A 23,156-nucleotide genomic window follows, 5' to 3' on the forward strand; every position below is an offset into this window, starting at 1 on the left:
ATCTATCGCATTCTGGCCAAAGTTAAACAGCTGAACCAAGGTGTATGGATATTAGGAGAGCAAATTGCCATTTCATAACTGGGGACACTCAAAACATAACTGTCATTAACCTTTTGAACGAAAACCTAATAATCATTTCCATATACATTGCTCCACCAGTCAACCGCAGAGATTTTAAAGACACAATTACAAAACTAATCCTTATATCAATACCAAACCAATAAATACATTCCGAACTCACTGGTTGAACTTAGAGCGTTCAACTAAAAAACGCTGAACCGCCTGCGCCGAAACAGTGTCGTTTGATATGCCACACCATTTGCCTAAAATTGCGGAGATATTCTTCGTACTCTTCCGAAGACATAGTGCCCAGTTCACCGAATCTAAACACCTCCTCGTAAACATGCAACAGATTGTGTACGTTGCTGTTTACGAATTCTGGGCCATAAGGACTACTATATTCTCCCACAAACTGGTGCAGCAATTAATCTGCATCCATCCTGGAATCGGCGGATATTGTTCGTTGCAAAAAGAAGTATGGTCTATTGGCTGGAAAACGCCCCACACGGTGATGCATCGAATTTTCATCCAGTAGCACCGACCATGCATCATCAAACCGTTCTTTTGTAGCTCGTTCATTTCTTCAACGGTTGACTGATACAGGTTTTGATAAGCCGAAATATAATGCAACCGGCATCACGGGCATGTTCGGTTTGTTGAATACTTTCACAAGTATCGGCCACAACTGTTTACTGTCGTTCAGATATAGCGGTAAGCCTGATGGCTATAAGAAAAAATCGATTGCAAATCCATCGTCGGTAATCGAGGCAAGTTTCTAGAATACTAACAAAAATTAGATACTGTAGCACAAGTCCACAGAATACAGTGGAGCGCCGTTTATCCGGGCTTCTCGGGACTTGACCTCGCCCAGATATGCGAATAACACGGATAATGAGTCAAAGGATATATTTTATCACCAATTCCTGATTAATTTTTGGAAAATTATCTTATTTTTTGATAAAAATAACCCAGTTTTTATAACTTTATGTTTTTCTCATAAGAATATTTGAAAATTGCCTTGAATTATTGTGCCTTTTGTAATGAGAATGTGCTCTGTCAACCGCTTTTTCAAATATCCTCTTCATAACGCAATGTCACCATTGTATTGAACTGTCATTTTTAAACAGCCACGGATAAACGGACAGCCGGATAAAAGGTACACGGATAAACGGCGCTCTACTGTACTTAGTTTTGTAGCCACTAAGCATTTACCGGAAATAAATTATCAAACAAGTTCCTACACCCTGTTACCAGAACTCTCCTCCATCAATCGGCGTTATGGTTGTTTTCGGAATCAGAATCGTTTCGATCATCGAAATCGGCTCCGGAATAACATGGAATCGGAATCGGCTTCCAAACATGGAATCGGAATCGGGTAGGTCCGATTCTGAACTCCCACCACTAGTTGTTTGATCAGAGGAAGCAAGTAAAAGACGGGTAGAGAAAATGAGCGAGATGCAGTGATATTCCAACGTCAAAAACAGTGTGGCCAGATTTTTCTGGCGGTTTTCGGTAGGAGCGTCAATATTTTATTGGTAGTTTTCGGTAGGAGTTTCAATTTGTATCGAAAGTTTTCGGTATATTTGATGTGTTAAGCGGAGGAGGGGGGGGGGGGGGGAATAGCTTATCTGCGCGAGAAAATACATCATTTTTTATTTAATGAAGATGCATCAGATGAGGTCCATATCGTTCACACGAATGAAGCATTTCTGAATTGTCGATCTGAAAACTGTACTAGGGATTCTCAGCCAACGAAGGATTGAGATGCACATTTCCTTTTGAGCGGTGGCGATTCCCTTTTCTCGGGGTTCCACGCGACCGCTTCGGACCTGCCGCAGTGGCAGCTCTTGTTCCTCTGGTTCTGGTCTCTAGTAATTTCCATATATCATATGGAGTTCACCGCATTAAATAATAAAGGAAATGGTTTTAAGACTTTTCGGTCAGTATTCTGAAAAAATCTTTGATTTTCGGTAGGATAAATGAAAAATCGATAGGTGGTCATCTGTTATTTGGTAGACATATCAAAAATCGGTAGGAATACATATAAATCGGTATTTCTGGTCACTCTGCTCCCGAACGGCACCCTGTCAATGCGAAACGTCAAACGTCTCCCGATTTCTCACATTTTTCACAGCGAGCTGCGAGCGAGAAGAGAGAAAAACAGTTCGTAAACGGTGTGAAAATAATCCTTCCAAATAAAGGAATCCTCCAAAAACCGTAAGTCCCGTGTGCCCGCATCCTTGTCCCGAACAGGCACACCAGTGCCAGCGCCAGTTGTCGAACAGTTGCCTTTCTTTATCAACGACCACCACCAACCAACACAGACGATGGCCACACTAGTCGCACCACAAGCCGGCGGCAGCACGGGCGGCAAACCGAAGGAGAAGAAAAGCCAGGAAGAGATCGCGGCCGAATTTCAGCAGCTGCGAAATCAGCAGCGAAATTTGGTCAACAACCTCAACACGATCGAGATGGATCTGAAGGAGCACAAGTGAGTGAGGGTGTAAATCGAGCGGCGAGTGGGTGAGGAACACCCCTGGTCCGGCGAGCTCTTCCCAAAGTGCACATGTTTTTTTCAACTCCCCCGTTTTCGGCTCTGTGTCTGTCCCTTTCCCTTTTTAGAACCGTCATCGACACACTGAAAACGGTGGAATCGAGTAGGAAGTGCTTCCGGCTGATCGGTGGCGTGCTGGTGGAACAGACGGTCGAGGTGGTGCTGCCCCAGCTCGAGCTCAACAAAGCGCAGCTGGAGAAGCTGATCGAGGAGGGAAAGGAGCAGATCACGAAAAAGGGGCTCGAGATTAACCAGTTTAAGGACGAGCACAACATTAAGGTGCGGGGCCAGGAACCGTCCCAGCCGGCCGGTAGCGAAAAGGAGGAGAACGCGGCCGACGAGAAATCATCCGGCAACCGGAACGTGCTGGTGGGCAACCTATAAGGGCAAGAGGACCACCATACTGCTCTGCTAGCCTTTTCTGTTTTGCCTCCCACTCCTACCCCTACCCCGTGCGTACGTGTGTAAGTGTTTGTACTTTTTTCCCCCGGTGTGGGAGCAGGTTCTTCCCGGCTAGCAGCTTAAAACAAACAAGAAATACAGTGTGAGTGTTTTTGTATGAGGGATCAGAAGAGAAAAAGCGGAGCTTAAAATGTTACATACCCAAACCCTCCCCAAGAAGGCTTTGAAAACCGAGCAGCCGGGCTTGTTGTGGAATTGATTTTCCTCGCAAACGATACGAAACAACCGAAAAAACCAACGGCTCCAACACACCATTCACCTCTTTTTGCGCACACAGTTGTTGCCCTGCTAACACTCAACGCCCGTAGAAAGGAAAGATTATCATTACAGGGTTTTCCAGGAGTTCTCATAGCTGTGGGACACTTTATTCACTCTTTCGTATGAGACATGAACTGAATGTAATGGGAATTGGACTCTATAGTACCCTTGTTGGAGAAATCCAATAAGAAGGCGCCTGTCGAAAAAGGGTGCCATTACGTCCAATGTCCATCATATGAAGTTCACTTCCAATAGGAAAGAGTCAAGGAATCCTTGTATCATAGCCTCCTGTTCTGGATCGTTAATTTAAGCCGTCTAACTAATGAATACCGAATATCGCGAAACCGAATTGAACAAAGAAGGAGACGAGGAAAATGCATTAAACAAAAAAGCAAACAAAATAAGATGCAAAATAACATAACATACTACCATGTGCGTTGATCTTTTCTTTCCTTTCCAAAAGTAAGTCACAAGGAAGCTGCTTACAATAGACAGCCTCTAATTAGTCTGTGCAAGTGATTTATTGTGTGATGTAAAATACAAGTACATACACCTAAAAAATAGAAATACCCCCCACAGTAACGAACTCGCATTGCCCGTCTGTGTGAAGTCTAACGCTATTTCTAAACGTTTGTCACTGTTTTTTTGTTGTTCACTTACCCGCTAACCACTAACAAAATAATTCCCAAAAATGCTTACACTTGTACCGCCTTGTTACAACGTCAACACGCACCTTTGGGTTTGTGTGTGTATTGGTGGCGTTGCCATGGAAATGGTTATATGTTGCAACACAACACAACAACAGGGTTCTGTGCATCCCTTTTTTCCTTCGAAAGCAAGTTCTTGGCGTTTTGTGTTCGTTTTGCTCGTTCGTTTGGTCGACTTTTCCAATCAATTCTTTTGCATTTCCACGTGTGTTTGTCCCCGTCTGTGTGTGCACGTATTTATCTATTGTTTGTGAAAAAAGATGCTCGAACTGCAGCTAACATCCGGCGAGAGTGAAAGCTTCTTCCATCTAAGCGTGACGGGCCAGCTCGAATCCGCCCACTTCCCGATGGGCCCGGACGGTGGTGGTCTGTTCTGCCGGTACGACATTGTGGCCGGCCCCGACTGGGAACTCGTCTCCGGTCTCCGATCGGCCGTCACGCAGAGCGCCCGCACCGAGTCCGACTATCGCACGGTCGTGTTTAACATGCCGGTAGAGTTTACGATGAAATCCACCAACCCGCACGGTTGGCCCCAGATCATCTTCAGCCTTTACGGCGCCAACATCTGGAACGTAGAAACGAACCGTGGCTATGCGAGGGTTCACTGTCCGCTGAGCGGCGCAGGCACGGAGAGGACAATAAAAGCACCACTCTTCATCCCGAAGTACTCGAACCTCTGCTCCGCGGCAATGAGCTGGCTGAGCGGTGTGAATCCGGAACTGCGCGACCCCAAGATACTGGCCGACGGCTCCAAACACAAGGGTCTCGCGTGCGAGACGTACGGGGAGCTGGTGGTACGGCTGCAGGCAATATCACGTGGCAGCAGCCGGATGGCACTGGACTGGGGCCAAACGGCCGTGGACGATCGATGAGGAGGAGGAGGTGCGCGCGCGCGTGTATGTGTGTAGGAAAGAAACGCTGGCTTAATGAATAAAGGCACACAACGGCACGCTACGCACACGCTAAGCGGATGTAGCTTTTTGCTTGCTTTTGGTGGGTGAGACTGGGGGGACGACACGAAGGGGGTTGACTTTTGGCCTTCAGATGTACATCGGCACAAACTGTTCGTTCGTGACGATCGGATCCGTCCGGTAAGGGCGCGTTGGCGGCACCGGCGGCATCCGTTCCGTCGTGCGCTCCTCCATCGTGCGCGTCTCCAGCGTGGACGCATCATGACTGAACTGCTTCCGGTAAAACTCGCTCTTGCCGCCGGTCTTCTCCACCAGCATAATGTTCTTGATCAGGATCTCGTGCGAGACCGCCTTGCACATGTCGTACACGGTCAGGGCGGCAATCGAAACGGCGGTCAGGGCCTCCATCTCCACACCCGTCTTGCCGTCGCACTTCACCTTCGCCAGTATGTGCACCTCGTGCGTGGAGCTGTTCAGGTTCGTTTCCACCTTGATCGAGGACAGCGGGATGTTGTGGCACAGTGGGATCAGATTGGACGTTTTCTTTGCCGCCACTATGGCGGCCATCTGTGAGATCGAGAGGACGTCGCCTTTCTTCAGCTCGTTGTTTTCGATCAGCGCCGCGATGGTAGGCCCAACGTACACGGTCGCTTGCGCTTTGGCGATCCGCTTCGTGGACAGCTTGTCGTCGACGTCGACCATGGTGGCGCGGCCCGTGTGTACGTCCACGTGGCTGAGCGACGCATAGTGCCGGTGGGGCTGTTGCAGTTGCAGCGCTGGACGGCGCTGGAAGATGGTGGAGGTTTGTGCGTAGGATGTGTTGGTGGTGGTGGTGGTGGAACGTGCTGGTGCTCCTGCAATTCAAAAACAATAAAATGCTTTCAATTAGTAAAGATCATAAATCAAAGGAGCCATTTCAATGGGGAAAATAAAGCAAAGTACACTCAACCACACAGCCAGCACTGTATTGTGTCTACTGGAGAAGGTCAAACGCGCAACGGTTGTCAAACGCAACGGATCACCGATCGATACAGAAAAGTATTTTGCGCAGCAAAACATTAACCGAACCTTGACGGGGGGTTTGTAGTGGGGAGGGCCGGTCGGCAATTTTCTCCGCCCGAACGTGTTGGTGTTGGTGTGCGAATTTCTGTACCACTTTGAGGTGCTCTTCTTTCTGATCATTTTCCTCCGAACGGGGTGTTTGTAACTATCGTCTTGAGCCGGTTATGATCGCTGGCCGCGGGCTTGTTTGTTTATCGGAGGTTCCCTTTTCTCCGGCAAAGCATTTTTACACGCACACACAGACATGCATACACCGCGTGTCACACGCATACTGACCGCGCACCATTGAAGCAATATATAGTCAATATGCGCCATGGAGGTCATAGAACCTTTTGTGCACCCATTTGAAGGCAATCAACAAACGCGCGATCATTGGATCTATTAAAGTTGACCATCAGTTCCTTCCTCTCTCTTTCTCTCTCTCTTACCCTGCTGCTTGTTGCTGCTTGCTTCGTTAAACCTAAAAGGGGGGTGATCATCATCATCATCGTCGTGAAAAACTGCGGCTATCCTGGTCGATCTTCCACCGAAACCGAACCTACCCACCGATCAGTATCATCGGTCGGTTTTCCATCTGGGAAAGATTGAGCATTCCTGCGAAGGGAAAGTGTGTTGAGTGAGGAGGGATTTTGAAACCCAAAAAACAGCGAGATAGGACAAGGGACAATCGAGAATCCCACCGGCACATTGTTCGCGATGGTTGGTTGGAACGAAAATGGAAGTTCCAGTTGCGCATCGGGTGCGAGTTGCGTGTGTGTGTGTAGGGCCAGGAATGCAAAAAACCTGTTATTACACATGCATCACACACACATCATCATCATTGCCGATGCAACTTCCTCCCTCTCTCTCCCCTTGTCCTCGTGCCACACCCTTTACCTGCGTGCTGTTTCTTTTTGCGCTTGACGGCGGCCGAGATGAGACAGCGCAGATCGTCCTCCGAGCACCCCGGGCTGCGCAGCGCATCGCGCAACGACACCTCCGTATTGCCAAACAGGCACACCTTCAGGTTGCCGTCCGCGGTAATGCGCAACCGGTTGCAGCTGCCGCAGAAGTGCTCCGTCATCGAGGTGATGAAGCCCATCTGCCCCCGGTAGCCCGGCACCCGGTACGCCTTGGACGTGTCGTTCGGGCCGTTCGGGAGCGCCTCGAACGCCGGGTAGCGGGCCCGGATCGTCTCGAGCATCGCCCGGTACGGTACCATCTTGTCCGTGTCCCACCGGTTGCCGGTGAACGGCATGTACTCGATGAACCGCACGTCCACGTTCCGGTCGCGCGTCAGCTCGACAAAGTCACAGATTTCGTCCTCATTGAAGCCTGGCCAGAGGGGTGGGGAAAATGATAAACGCAATGTGATCAGGGATGATCGTGTGTGTGTGGGATGTTGTGGTGGGTGTGGCACACACACACACACACAAAACAGTCACCCGGAATGGCAATGCCGGGGAGGTGTTTGCGTTTGTGTGGGGCAATTAAAAACAAAATTTAAAAAACAAATACGTCACGTTGCTCCATGGGTTGAAGGAGCACACGTAGCAGCAGAAAGACTGGACACAGGAAGAGTAATTAAAATAGACACACACACACGACACATACACACACAAAGCAATTGTAGCGTGTTAAACACGTTTTCAAATTCAAATCAAAACCACGTGATTTAATGCAAAGGGCTTTCAATGAGGTTAATCAAAGAGCGCACAACAAGACCCGCCACGATTGGTGCATACAACAGTGTTTCGAACTTATCGTTTCATCACCATATGCACACCAAACTATTATCACATTCTAAACCCTGCTTGAGGCAATTTAGAGGCCCTTTTTCGGCCCTTATCGCATTAACGCTTATCACATTTGCCTAGCATGAAGACACCAGTGTCGTCACTTAAGCGTTTGGGAACGATCGTTATGGTTTGAACGAGTTCCACTCGATATTTCCCTCCTTTTCCTCTTCATTTTCCATATAATCCAGTCTTTTTCTCTGATTGTAACGTATTTTTCAAATTTTGAATTCCTTTTGCACACACAACACAAACAACACAGCCCCTTCGGTTCGGTTTTGTGCGGTCACACAACAAACTCCACAACACACATCTAAAAACAAACAAAGTCAAAAAAATACAGCCTACTTTGCACTTCTGTACTCACCCTTCATTAGCACACAGTTCACCTTTGGCCGGTAGCCGAGCTGGATCGCCAGGTCAATGCCGGCCATCACCCGGTCCCAGCCCTTCCGGCGCGTTATCTGCTCGTACCGGGCCGCCCGCAGCGTGTCCAGGCTGACGTTGAGCGCATCGAGCCCGGCCCGCTGCAGCCCGACGAGCTGGCGCGTTAACATTAGGCCGTTCGTGGTGATGCCGACGCTCTCGAGCAGCGGATTGGTGGCCTTCAGCTGGGCAACGATCTCGGTCAGGTCTTTGCGTACGGTGGGTTCGCCGCCGGTTAGCCGTATCTTCCGGACGCCCTCCGCCACGAACAGGCTGGCTAGCTGGAGCACCTCCGCGCTGGTTAGCAGTTGCTGTTTCTGGGTCAGCTGCACACCGTCCGCCGGCATGCAGTACTTGCAGCGTAGATTGCACCGCTCGGTAAGCGATATTCGCAGATAGCTGTGAAATCGTCCAAAGCTGTCGCTGAGTGTCGAAGCTGTTGCTGCTGTAGTTGGCTGTGACCGTTCGCGTTCACTATTCGATTTGTTCTGTTGTGAGGCGGGCGAAGCGAAAAAACCAGAACCAGTGTGTGAGAAGCGACGCCGACCGTGAAACGGGTAAGAAGGTGGGTTGTGGGGTGGGGAGTGGTGGTGCCGTTTCTGCTCGGCTTTACGTTATATTTGTAAACAACGGACGAAACGGCACGTACGCACACCACGGGACAGGACCGCGCAAGGGTACACGAATACAGCTATACATAGAGTGCGCCCTTCCCCCCCCCCATCGGCTTATGTTTTATGCTAGCGCGTTTATGCTGTGGCGAAGACATTCGCCGTGCGTATGCGTGTGGAAGGAAGAAAGTGAAGACGTGACCAAAGGCAGGCCATGGCGGTGGTGGTCGCTACCACGCATGTTCCGCAGCTTCCTCTCTCTCTTTCACTTCGGTCTTTCTGTACGCGAACGGCGACGATGCTTCACGAACACACTGGAACGGTGGAGTTAATGTGTGTTTTTATGCTTTCGTTTATGTTTATGTGACCGAATTTTGGTTCCGGTGGAAGGAGAGGGGGAGATGCATGAGTGTTGTGGTGAGTCACCTTGAGGGTCAATGTTGTTTATGTTGTGCTTTTGTTCTGGAAAGTTAAATGCATTAATGTGTTTATTTTATCAGTTCTTTAGAGACCTAACTGAAAATGTGTTTCTATTTTTAGAGCACTTTCAATAATAATTCTTTCTTCGATCTTAAATCCCCCCAGCTGCAACCACAGCTTGGTGGTAAATATTGATGTTTACTGCTTTTGCCGTTACAGATCGATCGGTCAACAGAGCAATCGGGTAAGATCGTTGTTAATCGTCAGCAGTGTTCCCCGTTAGCATCGGTTCGCTAACAGGCGGGGCTAATTGAATGGGAAAACGCGAAGGCTCGTTAGAGGCCGGGAGCAAAAAGGTATCAATTCTGCTTGACGACTGGAAAAAAGCAATCGTTGCACAAAAGCAAGAAGAAATGAAATATCCACCTTTGTACTCATTTACATGGCAAATATTATACCTTCTTTTCGTTATCATCTTCCCCTCCCCAAGAGCTGTTGTAAGGTGCTTTTCGAACCGAACCTTATGATTCATTTATGTATGCAAACGAAATTAGATGTGTTGTGATGTTTGTGAAGTCCCGGAAGACGCATTGGGTGCATTACGTTGCATCGTTCAAACAACAAAGTGGAAGTGATTGTTACCAACTGCATTTTTTTAAAAAAGGAAGATCAAAATACGTGGTCTTATCGACCCTTCCTGAGTGTCAGAAGCGATACAACAATGTCGTTGCTTTTAAAATATTAATTCTTGTCAATTATTGTTAACATCCATGATAGATTTAGTGCCTCTTCTTCAAAAACAATATGCAAAATCTCCCCTCTTCATTCTCAAGTGCCTCGTTCTGTAGACAGACAACGGTAACTATTGAGTAGCCCTAATTGATAGCTCTACTATCTATTCCGCATGGTCCGAAGGGAAGCCGTTGTTAAAGAAGGACTTGATTTCATCCCATCCAGCTCAAGAGGACTGATAACTGATTGAGTATGGTTAGGGAAACTACTCCAAAATCAGTGCCAACACACTGTTGGCGTCTGGATTATTTCCATTTCTTCCATTTCTTAATCTAAATTCCAATCTGCTGCGCCTTTCCCGTACTTTCGAATCAATTCCAATGTGCCGTTTTCTTCGCTACAATTTACGTCTCTGTTTGCTCCTTGCAACCATGTAAATAGAGTCGCATCGTTCGTTTCGAGTGTGTTTGCCCGGCTAGCTAGTTGGTCCGCCGGTCTTCTTTCCTGGCCCTTGCTTGCCCGCGCTCACCTTATCAGCACTATCAACTGTCGATGGTGCTGCCGCCGATGACGCGCTGGTTTCCGGCGATTGTGTCCGCCGATCGCCGTTGCTGCCTGCGTCCGATAAGCACGGCCTTGCCGTGTGTAGCAACTTCGGGCCCGGGAGCACCCACCGGCTGGAGCTATCTATTGAAGCTGCTGCTCCACGCACTACTCCACGCACCATCAGACGATGCATTTTCGGGTGGAGGGGATCACGGTGTGGAGGTATTCTATACTACACCACACTATCACATCGGTTTAGAACCGGGGTTTGTTTCCCTTCGTTTTGCTTACTTATTAGTTAACCATTTACACTAAACACCACTTTTAGAGTGTTTTAAAGTAGGTACAAAAAACAACAGAAACAACAACTAAAAGGAGGAATGGATTAAAAATAACAACATCACTTTTTGCGTAGAAAATCTGACAGCGCGCAACAAGTGTCAGTTGGGATGGTGTGAGATTCGTTAAAAATGTTTCGTTAAATCGTTCGTTTTGCACCGCGAGGCAGGGTTGTTCCGCACGGGTGCTTTGTGATAAAACATGAAATTGAATAATTTAGTGAAAACATAATTTTTAGTTTTAGTTTATCGTCTACAGTTTTCTTTAGTAGTTTCTAGCTAATGCAATAATTTTTATATAATATTTCAAAGTAACCGGTAGTGGTGGGCAGGTCAACAAGAACCTGCCAGAGCGCTTCGTGCTTGGGGTACTGGTAGGTTCTCGGTAGGTTTAGCAAGTCATATGCGAGTACAAACTGAGTGTACAAAAAGTTCGTACGACTTCTGACAAGGATCATCACGCTCTGGCAGCAATCGGAAAGACATCAGACTTAAAAAATGCATGGAATTTGACAGGCTCGAGACGATGCTTGTCTGATTTGTACTAGATGTATGACGATAACTCAATAGGTTTGATCAAGTCTAAAGTTTTGTTCGATTCGTGCCAGAGCGTGGTGTATGAATCGAACCTAGTGATGGATTCGAAACATGAATAGCGACATCAGATTCCAACTAGGGTGATTCCGAATCCGACTCCAAAAAAATGAAATCGTTCATTTAAAAAAAAACGGAGTCTTTGCACTCATCCAGATTCGTAAGAACCGTATAGAATCGTCAGAATAATCGGAATCGCCCGTTTTAAATAAAGAAACGTTTAAATCTTCAGAATAGCCATCATGTGCATTTTCAACCATATCACACAAGTTTGTATCTCGTTCTTGTCTACAAATTATAACACATATTCCAACTACAAGAAAAAAAATGTCTATGACTAATTTACTTCTTTTATTTGCAAGTTTGCTCCGGAATATTACGGAGTATCCCATAATTTTCCGAATTCCAAAATTATTCGACGATTCCAAATAGTTCCGGATGATTCCGATGATTTCAACGATTCCTACACTCTCACAGATTTTGACGAATATGACGGTTCCGTTGATTCCAGACGTTTTACGGACAGCACCAGAAATTCAGAACTGGGTCCAAAAATGTTCCAAAGTTGTCCAGCTCCACATTTTTGCCTATTTTATCTAGCTCTTCGGCACTACACATGTGGAACCTGTGGGACGGAATCGATTCTGATGGAGAGCAACTCTGAGTTAGTGCCTGGACATTATCCTGCCACCTTATAAGTTACTTCTGGCTATTGGACACATACATTGCTTACAAGGATCTAACACCAAGGACCAAACTCATATCATTCCAAGGATTAGGAACACAATTTAAACTGAATCTACGAGTGAGATCTAGCGCTGTTAGGGACTCTAGAGACAGGAGTTGGTAATTGTGAAGATGTTATACCCAAAACACACTTCTGCAATATTGTTCAAGTATCAGCAATTAAAAAAAACTCTTATTGTTATGTCACTGCAAATCATCCAACAATGGACGAGCGAAATAAATATTCTTATTTCAGCCATCCTATTAGGACTTCGTACAACAACAACAACAAGAGCTTGGCTACGCAACCCAAGCAGACGACTATTGATTCACCTCTGCCTGGGTCTGATAGTTCCACCGCTCCTTCTCCTCACCCGACACGACACGATATCTAATTATCCCAACAACAGCCCAAACGATCGTGCGTTTTGCTGCACAAAACGCGTGTTAGTTCGGGGCGCGCAGGCGGCTTGTTAGCTTGTCTTCACAACCGTCTCATCTTACCGACCGCTGATCTGCTGTTTGGGCCCCTTGCGCGAGCCGAAATAATATGTAAAACCGTACGATCGACGAGCGAAGATTACGCGCCGCTGATAACGCTGGACCAGATATTAAAGCTGCAAAATTTATGACGGTTCAAACGCCCGGAATGGTCGCCGGAATGATGCCGCCGATTGAAGCGCGTGAGAAGCGATGTTTTCGGCCGATCGGGCTGACCGGCTTCAACCAGTCACGCACCGTGTTTGGTGACCAACAGTGTAAGTGTGCGCCGCGTTGGCCGCTGATATCTATCCATCATATCTCGGCATTCGCATCTCGATTTTCCCAACACCGCCGCCGATTGGTCCCGCACAAATTAAAAAAGCAGCGAAAAGAAAAGCACACACGGGCCGAAAACCTTTAACACACAATTTTAACCGATCAAACTGGAATTCCGCGGTTCAAAAGCATGGAGCTTTTTTTTGGTTTTTGAAGGAAAAAACCCACCCCACTCGCAGAAACGGGCAACACACATACCGGGCGGCCGAGGCTTTTGGAATAAAAACGTAAAAGAATGCGAGAGTCTCATCAAACAGCGCACCATAGGTGTCTTGATTAGGGCCATAAATCTGGCTCTTTGCCGCCTGCTTCCCTTCCCCCGGTGCTTGGTTCATTTGCCACCCCAAAATGGGGGGGTAGGTTTGTGTGTGGAGGAGCGGAGCGGCGGAATAAAAACACACGCGGTGCGTGCGCGGCATTTTCGGCATTGGCGGCATAGCTGGAGTGGATGCTTAGGCACAAGATCCCGTTCCGTTGCGGCAGCTGCGGGGAATTCAAAGGGGAAGGAAGGTTTGGGGAGAGAAATCTCATACGAAATCTCGTAATTTGCCCCGTTTTGGCTTATTGGCAATAAAACAATTGAAATTTGATACAGTTGTCCGGCGATGGTACCGCGCGATGCGATACGAACACGCCGCGCGAATGGTTGGCCACGCGAAAGCGTATGCGCAAACATTCCGGCGCAATATGTTGGCGTAGCTTATGCGTTAGAGACGGAGTTAGAAGAAGTTTTTGTTTGTATGGATGTTTTAAGCGATAAAGGGTAACAAACGCAATCGCACAGGCGTACGCAAAACAAAAGACTTCCAGCGCCCAAAACAGGCGACGAACCCCTTCATACGCACTTACACAGGGATTTTCCCCTAACACTCAAAAGGTATCAAGCCAAACCGCACGCACTTTGCCCGAATATTGTTTTCTTTTTTCTCTGTGTGTGTGTGTGTGTTCATTTTGTTTCGTTTTCCTAAACATCGACCCTGAGCGCTTCAAAACCCACCAGAGCGGCATTCGTGTAGCAAAGCCAAACGACGCCAAAACGGCGCAAAGGACGTGCCTTCACCGGGGCTGGGGACGCACCAGGCGGCTGAGAAAAGGGAAAATCTAAAATACGCAATCTGTCACAGGCGGCACAACATCAAAGGGACGGAAAATGTTGCGTAGAGAGAAAGAGAGACATTTTACCCCCTGGACCCGTTCGCTACGGCTCATCTCCGCCGATGATATGATTCATTATACGGGTTTGCCGCACGGTTGCCGTTGCTTCCCCTGTTTTCACCTACCATCTCTTGTCTTCCCTTGCCTCTCGGCTACCGCCCTCCGTCGTTTCCCGTTCCCCCTTTCGCTTTTGTGGCTCGTTTCGTGCCGTGCCGTGCCGGGCTGTCGACAGGAGACAGTGCGCGTCACGCCAAAGATGCGCCCTTTTTCCAATCCGTGAAAGGGGAAAAGAAGAGAAATGTGGGCGCAACCGAGGTCTTTCGTTTTTTTCTCCGTTTTGTCTGTGTGTAACTCAATACGCGGTAAGCGGATGCGAAGAAATGGTTCGATGTGTCGTGAAAGGAGTGCAATTTTACTACACTCTGCACACGTGTGTTAGGGTAGCGTGCAGACTGAATGAAAGTTCAACCCGTCGGTGGGTTAGAGCGCTACAGAAAGGACAACAGCACGCTCTCCAAGGATGTGGCGAGGTCGTAGCTCGTCCGTAGATGCCAGCAGTAAATGTAAACAACAAAAGGCTTACCGCAGGCTCGCGGCACTGGCGGGCATCTTCAAAGACACCCACGGCGAAAGAAAGGCGGGGGTTTGGGGTTTTCGGGGCTTTATTTAGGGTTTCAGGTTGTTGGTGGGTTTTTATTCCGCATCCAAATCTCCACCGCTTCCTTTGCAACATTGTATGTTTGAGGCTGGTTTGTGGCAAAACAAGGGGCAAAGAAATATATGTTCACTGTCACGGCAGTGGCAGTGGCTGGCGTTTTGGTTGTGCTTTTTCTGCCGCGGCACAAAACACGCAACCTTTCGCGGTAACCTTTCGCGTATTTTGCTTCTCCCCTCGCGAGTGTTTGATAAAGCATCCAAATGAAATGGGGATAAGCGGGTGAAGCTCATATTAAAAATATGTTACATTAAAATTTAATAGAAGAAGCTAATTAATTTTCAAACTAAAGCAATAAACCAACCGCTTCATCCATGCTTGCTAAGTCTGAGGCTAACGTTGACGACGGTCTTTAGCTGAAAACTGATATGAGCGGTGTGGCTTTGTGAAAAGCAGATCGGTTTGGATCTGCCTCAAGGGTTGGATCCATTACAAAAAAAACCCGGCCAAGATTCGCTCTAGCCTTGGGGCATGGTGTAAGCTAACAAGCATCTAATAACAACAATGTATGCGAAGGCCATAGGAAGCGTTTTTGTGACCGTGTTCGGCTAGCGCACAGCATTTAGCATTTAGATGAACGTTTTGTAGAGAAGGAAGGAAGAATAGTACGGGGAAATTAAATGTGGGTTTTGACAAACTCTTCTTTAATGTAAGGAAGCACTACTTCTGTAAGCAAAGGCATCAGGTGCAGAACTAGGTTTTGAACGCGATTCCAAGATCATTTAATGCTTGGTGTCAGTTCCAGGATTGGCATAGATTTCATCTCAGTTTCAGTGCCTGGATGATTTAGGTTCAGTTTCAAGGATAGAGCAACTGTAGTGCCAGTTCTTGAGGCAGGGCTTAATTCCAGCTATAATTATGGTCAACTTTCAGGACCGATGTTAACACCGGCATCGGATCCTAGACTACTATTAATTCGCTATCATATCCAGGATCAGAAGAAGATCAGATGTGATTTCTATAAGTGAGCTGAGATTCGTCATGCTTGTCCAACACAGAATGTCTCACATTAGTCAAGAAATTTTGCAAACTTTTTAGAATTATGAGACATCGAGCTAGTTGTCAAAACGTCAAAAGTATTTGAACATGTTAGAATTTTGCTGCAGTTGAAAGTTGAATAGTATATCAGCATGCCTAAACTAAGTAAAAAGCCCAGAATTAATTTTCATAACTACATCTTCTCGTATCCTGGGAAGTAGATCCTTGTATTGCCGTGAGGTCGATCGAGGCTGCACCATCGATCAAAGGCTATTAGGAGCCTTAACAACAATTCAATATTGCTTGACAACTCACTGCACGTAGAATGTCTCTCTAATGGTCCAACCTACCAAGAAGCATCATACAAAGTAACACCGGTCCAATTTTTCGAGGAAACAAATCCAACCCAAAAGTGCCACATTCCTCGCTACACACAATCCCTATTGGACGCCTGCTCAGGAAATGAAGACGTTCAATAGGCAACCCAAGAACCCCCGGAGGTCCCCGAAACGCCCCGACAACGACATTTCAGTGCGGTATCCTGACAATCCAAGTGAAAAGTAAGCCACACAAAAGGTTCGCGTGAGCTCACCCGCAAACGCACACACACACACACACACACACACACACACACAATACTCGTACCACCGGCATCGATACCAGCCATAGATCAAGATCGTTAGCGGAAGGTGTCTGTTGTTATGAAGCAAACCGAACATGGTTCGTTAAATATTTTGACATCAAGATAAATCACCCCTTTTGCGGGTCCCGGGACTGTCCCGGAGCTTGCGCGTACGGCTAGCCGGACACCGTGTTCTTGAGAAAACGCAGCGGGAGGTGTCCGACTCACGGACCTTGCTTAGATCGGACGCGGGGGCTCTTAAGGGCGGCCCGAAGCCATGCACACACACACACACACACACAAGAAGCCGATCATCTCGCGTCGTCTGTCGTGTTTGTTTTTTCGGTGACTTCAACCGTGTTGTACCGCCGCCGTTACCGCATCGTCATCGCATATCCCACGCTCGGGTGTCCCGTCGTGCCGTCCGCAACAGGGGCTTCGGCATTACCGGCGGCGGCCGCCACACCTGCCCTGTTAAGGCGACGACCTACAGGACGGGGGTAATCGGGCCTGTACATTCCGCACCGCATTTCGTGGAAAGGATCTCCGGATCTTTGGAAAGTGGACGGGTTCCGAGTACCAGGGGAGGAATATTGCAGCCCCCACACCCGGTTAAGCCACCCTGCAGGTAATTTTTGGAGGTGATTGAGCATCTCTAGAGCAGCGCACGGAGGTTCAGGAATGTTTGTTTTCCTTGCCCCGTTTTGTATCACAACGATCAAGCCGACGAATGCCGACGAGGCTGAGCAAGCGGCAAGGATTATTGATTTTGTTTGCTCTTTTCGCTTTCAATTTGCCTGCCTGCCTGGCTGCCTGGCTGCCCCACCTCTGGCTGGTTGGTAGATTCTTTATTGGCTTAGTCGTAACAAACATTTCCGGCGCGAGGTTTTCTGGGATGGGGATGGGAACGCTGGTAAGACGGTTTGTTTAAGGAACGGGCAGGCAATATCCTTGCGTTATTTATTTCCATTCACTTCCTTGTTTCTCGACGTAATCAATATCCCTTTTTAGCAAAACTTTATCGCGTTTCTTGCCGCACAACAAGCACGTAAAAGTAACATTAAATACACAAGCTGCTGTAGCTCCTCGGGCGATTTAAACTGCTGCTTACGATCGGCGGATCAAAACCAAGCTCAAACACACACACAAACACACGCTCACACGCTCACTAATAAATTTCCACAAAACAACAAGGAGTTAATCCTTTGATCGTTTACCGACCGCGAGTTTCGGGGAGGCGATATCCCTCTCTCTCCTTCTCTCTCTCTCTCTCTCTCTCTCTCTCTCTCGTTGTATCTATCTCTCCTTTTCGCTCCTTCCTTTCTCCACAACATCTCTGGAGTCCTGCGGTTTCATAATCGATCGGTTTCGAGCATCTGTCAGGCGGGAAACCCCTGACTGTTTGGCTCGACAGCGCCGGCCCAAAAACCCTTTTTGCCCTATGCCAAAACAGCAAAGCCCCGCCAACGACCAAACAAACGAAAAACAGACCCGCCAAATCGCTAGCCCAGCTCGATCTAAGCACCGCGTCGGGTTCCTTCTAACACACCGCCAAAACCAGCGAGAGCCTTCATTTCTAAGCCGCTGCTCTCGAGACCCTTACAAGCACAAAACGCTGCGCCGCGATCGTTCGTTCTCGAGAGCTTTTCTTCGCCGCTTCCACACGTAGGCTACGATCCTAAACCCTTTGCGCTGCTGCATACACTCACACACACAGGCATTTTAGATGGGGGGAAGGGATGAGACTACATTGATGGTGGGGATGTCAGCTGAGTGGAACGCATACGCAAAGGGCTCCCGCAAAGGGGGAGATTTGGTCCGTCGATCAGGCTTTGCGACCAAGTGGGCTACAAAGCGGGAACAGGGGCACGGGACAGGGCAGGCACCAATGCTTTGGGGCACGAAGCACGAGATGGCGGAAAGGGGGAAGTGGGAGCAGCAAGAGAACATAATCTATTTATGCTTGTTATCTTCTCCCTTTTTGTAAGGCATCTGCTCGCCTGTAATCGGCCGGTCGGTATCTTTTCTGTGATGTTTTTTTGTGTTGTGTTGTGTGTTGGGGCTGTGTGCCCTCGCCCTCGAAAATGCTGCCGATCATCATCCCGGCCGGGCGGTGTTGGCGGTCGTGAGGTGATTCGTGTGCGCGTGCAAGAAAGCGATCGCCCCACAGGGTAGTAGTGGCGGGACAATATTTTTGCTCCGTTTGCTCCGTATCTGCAGTACGGTTGCGTTTGTTGAGAAACTGTTCAAACAACCAATTACACTAGCATCGTACCGTGTTTAGGGCGTACGGTGTGGCTGCTTAGAAGTGATCGCCCCGCAGCATCCACTCAACGGGGAAGGTCTGATAAGAAAGATTATTTTGGGGAGTAGAAACGAAATATTTGTTCTGTTTGGTCCTATAGCAAAGAAAGATTGGAATGGAAGATTGCTCAGAAGAGTAGCAGTAGTTTAATAATAAATATTTGTATTTAACAGCTATTTAAGTAGATGTACCGAGAGAAGTTTTTCCAATGTTGCTAGGACTGCTAGAGGTCTTTCAATATGTTAAAATGAACAATTGTTATGCAGTCTAGTTCCTTTACTTTCTTATGATTTCTCTACATTATCATCGCAACATCCCCAACGATTAAGATCATGTCTTAGACATTACGAAGTAGACGTCTAGTTGAAGAAGCTGGTAGGATTTTATATTTTGTTGGTTCGGTTGATCCACAAGATCAGAGTCTCGATTTGATCTAGTTTCAGTCATTTTGAGGCACTAGCTTCCTCGTTCATTTGTTAGGATCCAAGACATACAGAGGACAACATTTCAATGTTGAATTCTAATCAACACGTAAAGTTTGATTTACTTATTGGTCATTACTGTATGTGGATTACCTAATTTCTTCTTCATAAGTGGGATAAACGGTGAATCAACGATTAAGATAATGTCTTAGACATTACGAAGTAGACGTCTATTTGAAGAAGCTGGATTATAGGATTTTATATGTCGTTGGTTTAGTTCATCCACAAGATCAGTGTCTCGATTTGATCTAGTTTCAGTCATTGTGAGGCACTAGGTTCCTCGTTCACTTGTAAGACTCCAAGACATACAGAGGACATCATTTCAATTTTGAATTCTAACCAACACTTCTAAAGTTTAATTTACTTATTGGCCATTACTGTATGTCGATTTCTTAATTTATTCTTCATAGGTGCATACACTTCTATTCTGGAGATAATTCGTTGAATTAAATGTTAGTTTGAATTGATTTATTTTAAGACTTCAATACTATAATCCAACAAGAAAGTGGTAACAACTGCCGTCAATATTTCATTGTACACTTGAACTAGCTGATAATAAACCTTGCAGATCTATGTGATTTCTTGATGAGTCTACCATAACAAGGGCTACTATTTAACCAACAAACAAAGCTACAGGTGTATGGTACAATGCTCAGTTTACTCCAACACATCGGCTCCAAAAACTGTATGGAAAGAATCCAGAATTTCCCCAAGATCCTTCCCAGTACACCTGAGCCAGGGAAGATCTGGTGGAAATTCCATACATTCTAGCTGAGCTTGGAAAAACACGTCCAAAATGAGAGACAAAATGAGATCGAGAGAGTATTAAAGAAAGAGAACGAGAAATGAGAAAGAGAGCGTAAAATTATCTCCTAGTACCACAATCCCTCTCTCTCTCTCTCGGGCCGAAGCGGCCCTCTCACCTATTCTCTGGGGCTCTCACACTCTCTCTCTTCTGTGTGTGTGCCGCCGCCGAGACCCGAGAATTTACCAGCGCGCCCCCGAGGGGTTGTCATCGGCCGCTCGGGCGACCGGCGGCCGGGCGACGGTCGGCATTTTCCTTTGATCTCGATTGTAAATAAATCCGGGCGCACTTCAGCGGCCTTTTCCCTTGATCAATCCGGTTTCTTTTGTGTTCCGGTTCGCTTGACGGCGGCAGAGTGCCCTAGATGGCAGAGTAGTGGAGTTGTGGAGGGCGCGACAGATGAAAGCGGGCAGGGAGCGGGAAGGGAAGGCCGATGCTTACGAAGATAAATACCTTACTGGAGAAGAAGTGTTGTTATTTGTGGTCCGCGTTCTCGCTCTCCCCGGCACCCCTGCTCCCCTCTTACCGCGGCCATTCCTCCAGTTGTTGGTGTTCGTTTGTTCTTTCTATTTCCACGAGCGAAGTATTCGGCGGGCGAAGTAGCGTTGCGGAGGGGTGTGCGTTGGTTCTTATTTTGGCTCTTCCACCGGGAGAGCGGGCGGGAAGAGCGTAAGGTGGCCGCAGCTTCCTTTTTGAGCCCCATTGCTCATCCTCCCCGCTGCCCGAAACGTTAATGATAGTTCCGACTTTTACTTCCGCCTTACTTCCGCAACACGCACGCGGCCCGGCACCGGAACAGAGGAACTTCTTCCTTCCTCTCTTCCTACCGTTTGTTTATCTTGCTGTTCCTCGCAGGGTGGGTTTTGTTCTTTTGCCGGCAGCAAATGAGATAATCGGTTTTTCGAGAGCACAGGCACCGCCATAGCACACAGACACACACACACACACAGACCCCGGAGCGGAAGCATTCGATTAAGGGCTTCCCATTGGCGAGCGGAAAGACGCTGGGAAACGGTTTTGTGTCCCCTTGGTGCACTGCGGGGCCTGAAGATGCGCATTGGACCGGCCTGGGTGGTCAAATCGGTAGACAATTACCAAGAGAGTTTCGAGAGAAGGCCCTTCGGCAGGGACTCGGTGCCAGATAAGCACCACCCGCGAGGTCCGGTGAGTAATTTCCACCCCACCGAGGTTTATATTGAGGGCTCAGCTCAGGTGTGTCCTAAGCGACGCCTCCCATTTCCTCTCTCTCTTGAGCTCGCCACGATCAACCGCTGCACAGTGTGCTAATGTTCGCAGCTGCCTGGCAGGTCGCAGGTCGGCGCGACCGTTTCTTCGTAAAAATGCCGCCGCCGCCGCCGCCGCAAAACCGCCTCAAGTGTGTCGGCCCTGCAACACACAGGGCCTGCGGTGTGCGGTGGAATGGTCTTTGATGTTGGGTAAAATTTAAATGTCTCTGCCGGAGACGCTTGCGCGTCGCCAGTAGCTTGATGTTGGCCTCCCGCGTCGCCCGCCACACCGTTTGAGCTTGCCTCGGGTAGTCGGCAGAAGGTCAAAGGATAATGCAGGCGAGCGGCATGGGCTTTCTCTGTGCAACCAGTTTGGCCGTGGTGGAAAGGATTTTGCGATTATCCCCGCACCGAATCCGGGCTGAACGATTCGGGGTTTTAGACGGGACCACATGGGACATGGGCAAATGCGATGAAATTTTCACCTTTTCGGCACGGCGATGATCCCGTAAGCTGGGAGGATACGGTGCCATTGCAGCCGTACCGAGCAGTGAAAGTGCGGCATAAATCCCGAAGGTGTGAAAGCGTTGGTGAGAATGGAAGCTTTCGGGATGGTGGAGTTAGAGAGTTAAGCGTGTTCAGAGTTTGGGAGAGGTGTAATAAGCCTCAGAATATCTGAAAGATGTATCAATTTTTTTATAATTTGTTATACGTTTTGACATTCGAGCTCAAGGCTACTCGGACTCTCGGGATTTAGTTTAAGGAGTTGTCTGATGAAGATGATGTCCTTCAGTCCGCTTGCATCCAAACGCTTCAGCCATTCCATAAAATCATAAACTTATAAATGAAGTAGCTAACAAAGTTCGAAGAAAGCTACAGTTTATCTTCACGTTTGCCAACAGCATCAGTTTACGATGTTGGTTCAGGGTACAGCCCTCTGCTGTGCTGCCTCAGAAGACCTAATCCTATTTACTGTTTCGCTAGAGCTATCTCAAACTCTACCTTCTTTAGCGCAGCAATCTTTTTATTACGCGTTATCATTCGCTTCTAGTGGCGGTGGAATTAAAACCTTCAGCAATAAACCGGGAGCAACTCCAACGGGTGAACATTCTCAGAGAGGGAGCTGCCAAACACTCCCAAAAGACAGTCTCTGAGATAAACGGTACACACGCAATAGTGTTATTACCACATGTGCGTATGCCTCGGGATTTACCTTTTGTCAAGGGAAGCAAAGCCAAGCGACGACCAAAACGGCCCAAGAACGATCTTGCCGCGAGCGGACAGTGCAGACAAGCACCTTCGAGCGCAGGACAAGAGCTCACAGCCGGCAAGCGAAAAGGGCTCACAAACAAGAGAGCTCAACTACGAGAGTGAGAGCGAAACAGAGAGAGAAAGAGAGAAAGAGCTCAAACGCCGCACAGGAGAGATCGACTAGCGCTGTTATGGAAGTGTTTCCTCAGTGTGGGTAGCGGCGGTGGTGGCAAGGAAAAAGGGAGAGAAACTTTTCTCGCTCCCTTCTTTCGGTATGTGTGTGTGTGTGTGTGTCGGCGGCTTCTTTGATCTTTTCGTAATTGGTTTATTACTTTGTCGGTGTATATTCATTATTATTTAGCGTGTGTACGTGTAGTATTTTTAATGTGTAATACGCTGTTATGCTCGACCGTTATTGTGTGGTATCGGGAGGCGACCGTACCGTGCATGCATCAAGGTGTATTGGGGTGTTTTTTTTTGTTGTTGTGTCCATCCGGGGGTCGTTTCGTTGGACCAATGTTTTGCTCTCGTTTGCGCCACCAGAACGCGAGGATCTTTTTTTTTGGAACGCTCAATGATTGTTGGGTGTTGTGGGGTTGTTGTTGGTGCCGTTTTT

The 23,156-nt window shown here is 47.8% G+C and overlaps 3 protein-coding genes across 5 annotated transcripts; 2 read left to right on the forward strand and 1 right to left on the reverse strand.

Annotated features, from left to right (window-relative positions):
- The first annotated feature begins 2,128 nt into the window (after positions 1–2,128).
- On the forward strand, positions 2,129–3,759 carry LOC1276742 (probable prefoldin subunit 2). The gene is made up of 2 exons (XM_316121.5): positions 2,129–2,551; positions 2,683–3,759. The coding sequence occupies exons 1-2, from the start codon at positions 2,388–2,390 to the stop codon at positions 2,996–2,998; spliced, it is 480 nt and encodes a 159-aa protein (XP_316121.4). The 5' UTR covers positions 2,129–2,387; the 3' UTR covers positions 2,999–3,759.
- A 57-nt stretch (positions 3,760–3,816) lies between these two features.
- On the reverse strand, positions 3,817–10,975 carry LOC1276744 (molybdenum cofactor biosynthesis protein 1). Of its 3 annotated transcripts, XM_061641301.1 has the most exons (4): positions 10,508–10,960; positions 8,157–8,703; positions 6,891–7,328; positions 3,817–6,608 (listed from the first exon to the last, which is right to left on the reverse strand). In XM_061641301.1, the coding sequence occupies exons 1-4, from the start codon at positions 10,715–10,717 to the stop codon at positions 6,553–6,555; spliced, it is 1,251 nt and encodes a 416-aa protein (XP_061497285.1). In that variant the 5' UTR covers positions 10,718–10,960; the 3' UTR covers positions 3,817–6,552. The 3 variants fall into 3 exon arrangements, with proteins under 3 accessions (XP_061497285.1, XP_061497283.1, XP_061497284.1); XM_061641299.1 differs by lacking the exon at positions 6,891–7,328 and having other exon boundaries at positions 3,817–5,806; positions 10,508–10,975; XM_061641300.1 differs by having other exon boundaries at positions 3,817–7,328; positions 10,508–10,962.
- On the forward strand, positions 4,302–5,516 carry LOC4576203 (B9 domain-containing protein 1). The gene has a single exon (XM_001237756.2). The coding sequence runs from the start codon at positions 4,302–4,304 to the stop codon at positions 4,911–4,913; it is 612 nt and encodes a 203-aa protein (XP_001237757.1). The 3' UTR covers positions 4,914–5,516.
- Positions 10,976–23,156: the final 12,181 nt, after the last annotated feature.

Source organism: Anopheles gambiae, chromosome 2, assembly GCF_943734735.2.
Source record: "Anopheles gambiae chromosome 2, idAnoGambNW_F1_1, whole genome shotgun sequence".
NCBI lineage: Eukaryota > Metazoa > Arthropoda > Insecta > Diptera > Culicidae > Anopheles > Anopheles gambiae.

Bases quoted from the DNA above. Each gene is read 5' to 3' on its own strand.
- LOC1276744 (XM_061641299.1), bottom strand. From the start codon at position 10,717: ATGCATCGTCTGATGGTGCGTGGAGTAGTGCGTGGAGCAGCAGCTTCA. The intron at 8,704-10,507 runs GTGAGCGCGGGC...GCCTCACAACAG, and splicing joins CAGTTGATAGTGCTGATAAG to AACAAATCGAATAGTGAACG. The intron at 5,807-8,156 runs GTGAGTACAGAA...TTTGAATTGCAG, and splicing joins GAACTGTGTGCTAATGAAGG to GAGCACCAGCACGTTCCACC.
- LOC1276742 (XM_316121.5), top strand. From the start codon at position 2,388: ATGGCCACACTAGTCGCACCACAAGCCGGCGGCAGCACGGGCGGCAAA. The intron at 2,552-2,682 runs GTGAGTGAGGGT...TTCCCTTTTTAG, and splicing joins ATGGATCTGAAGGAGCACAA to AACCGTCATCGACACACTGA.
- LOC4576203 (XM_001237756.2), top strand. From the start codon at position 4,302: ATGCTCGAACTGCAGCTAACATCCGGCGAGAGTGAAAGCTTCTTCCAT.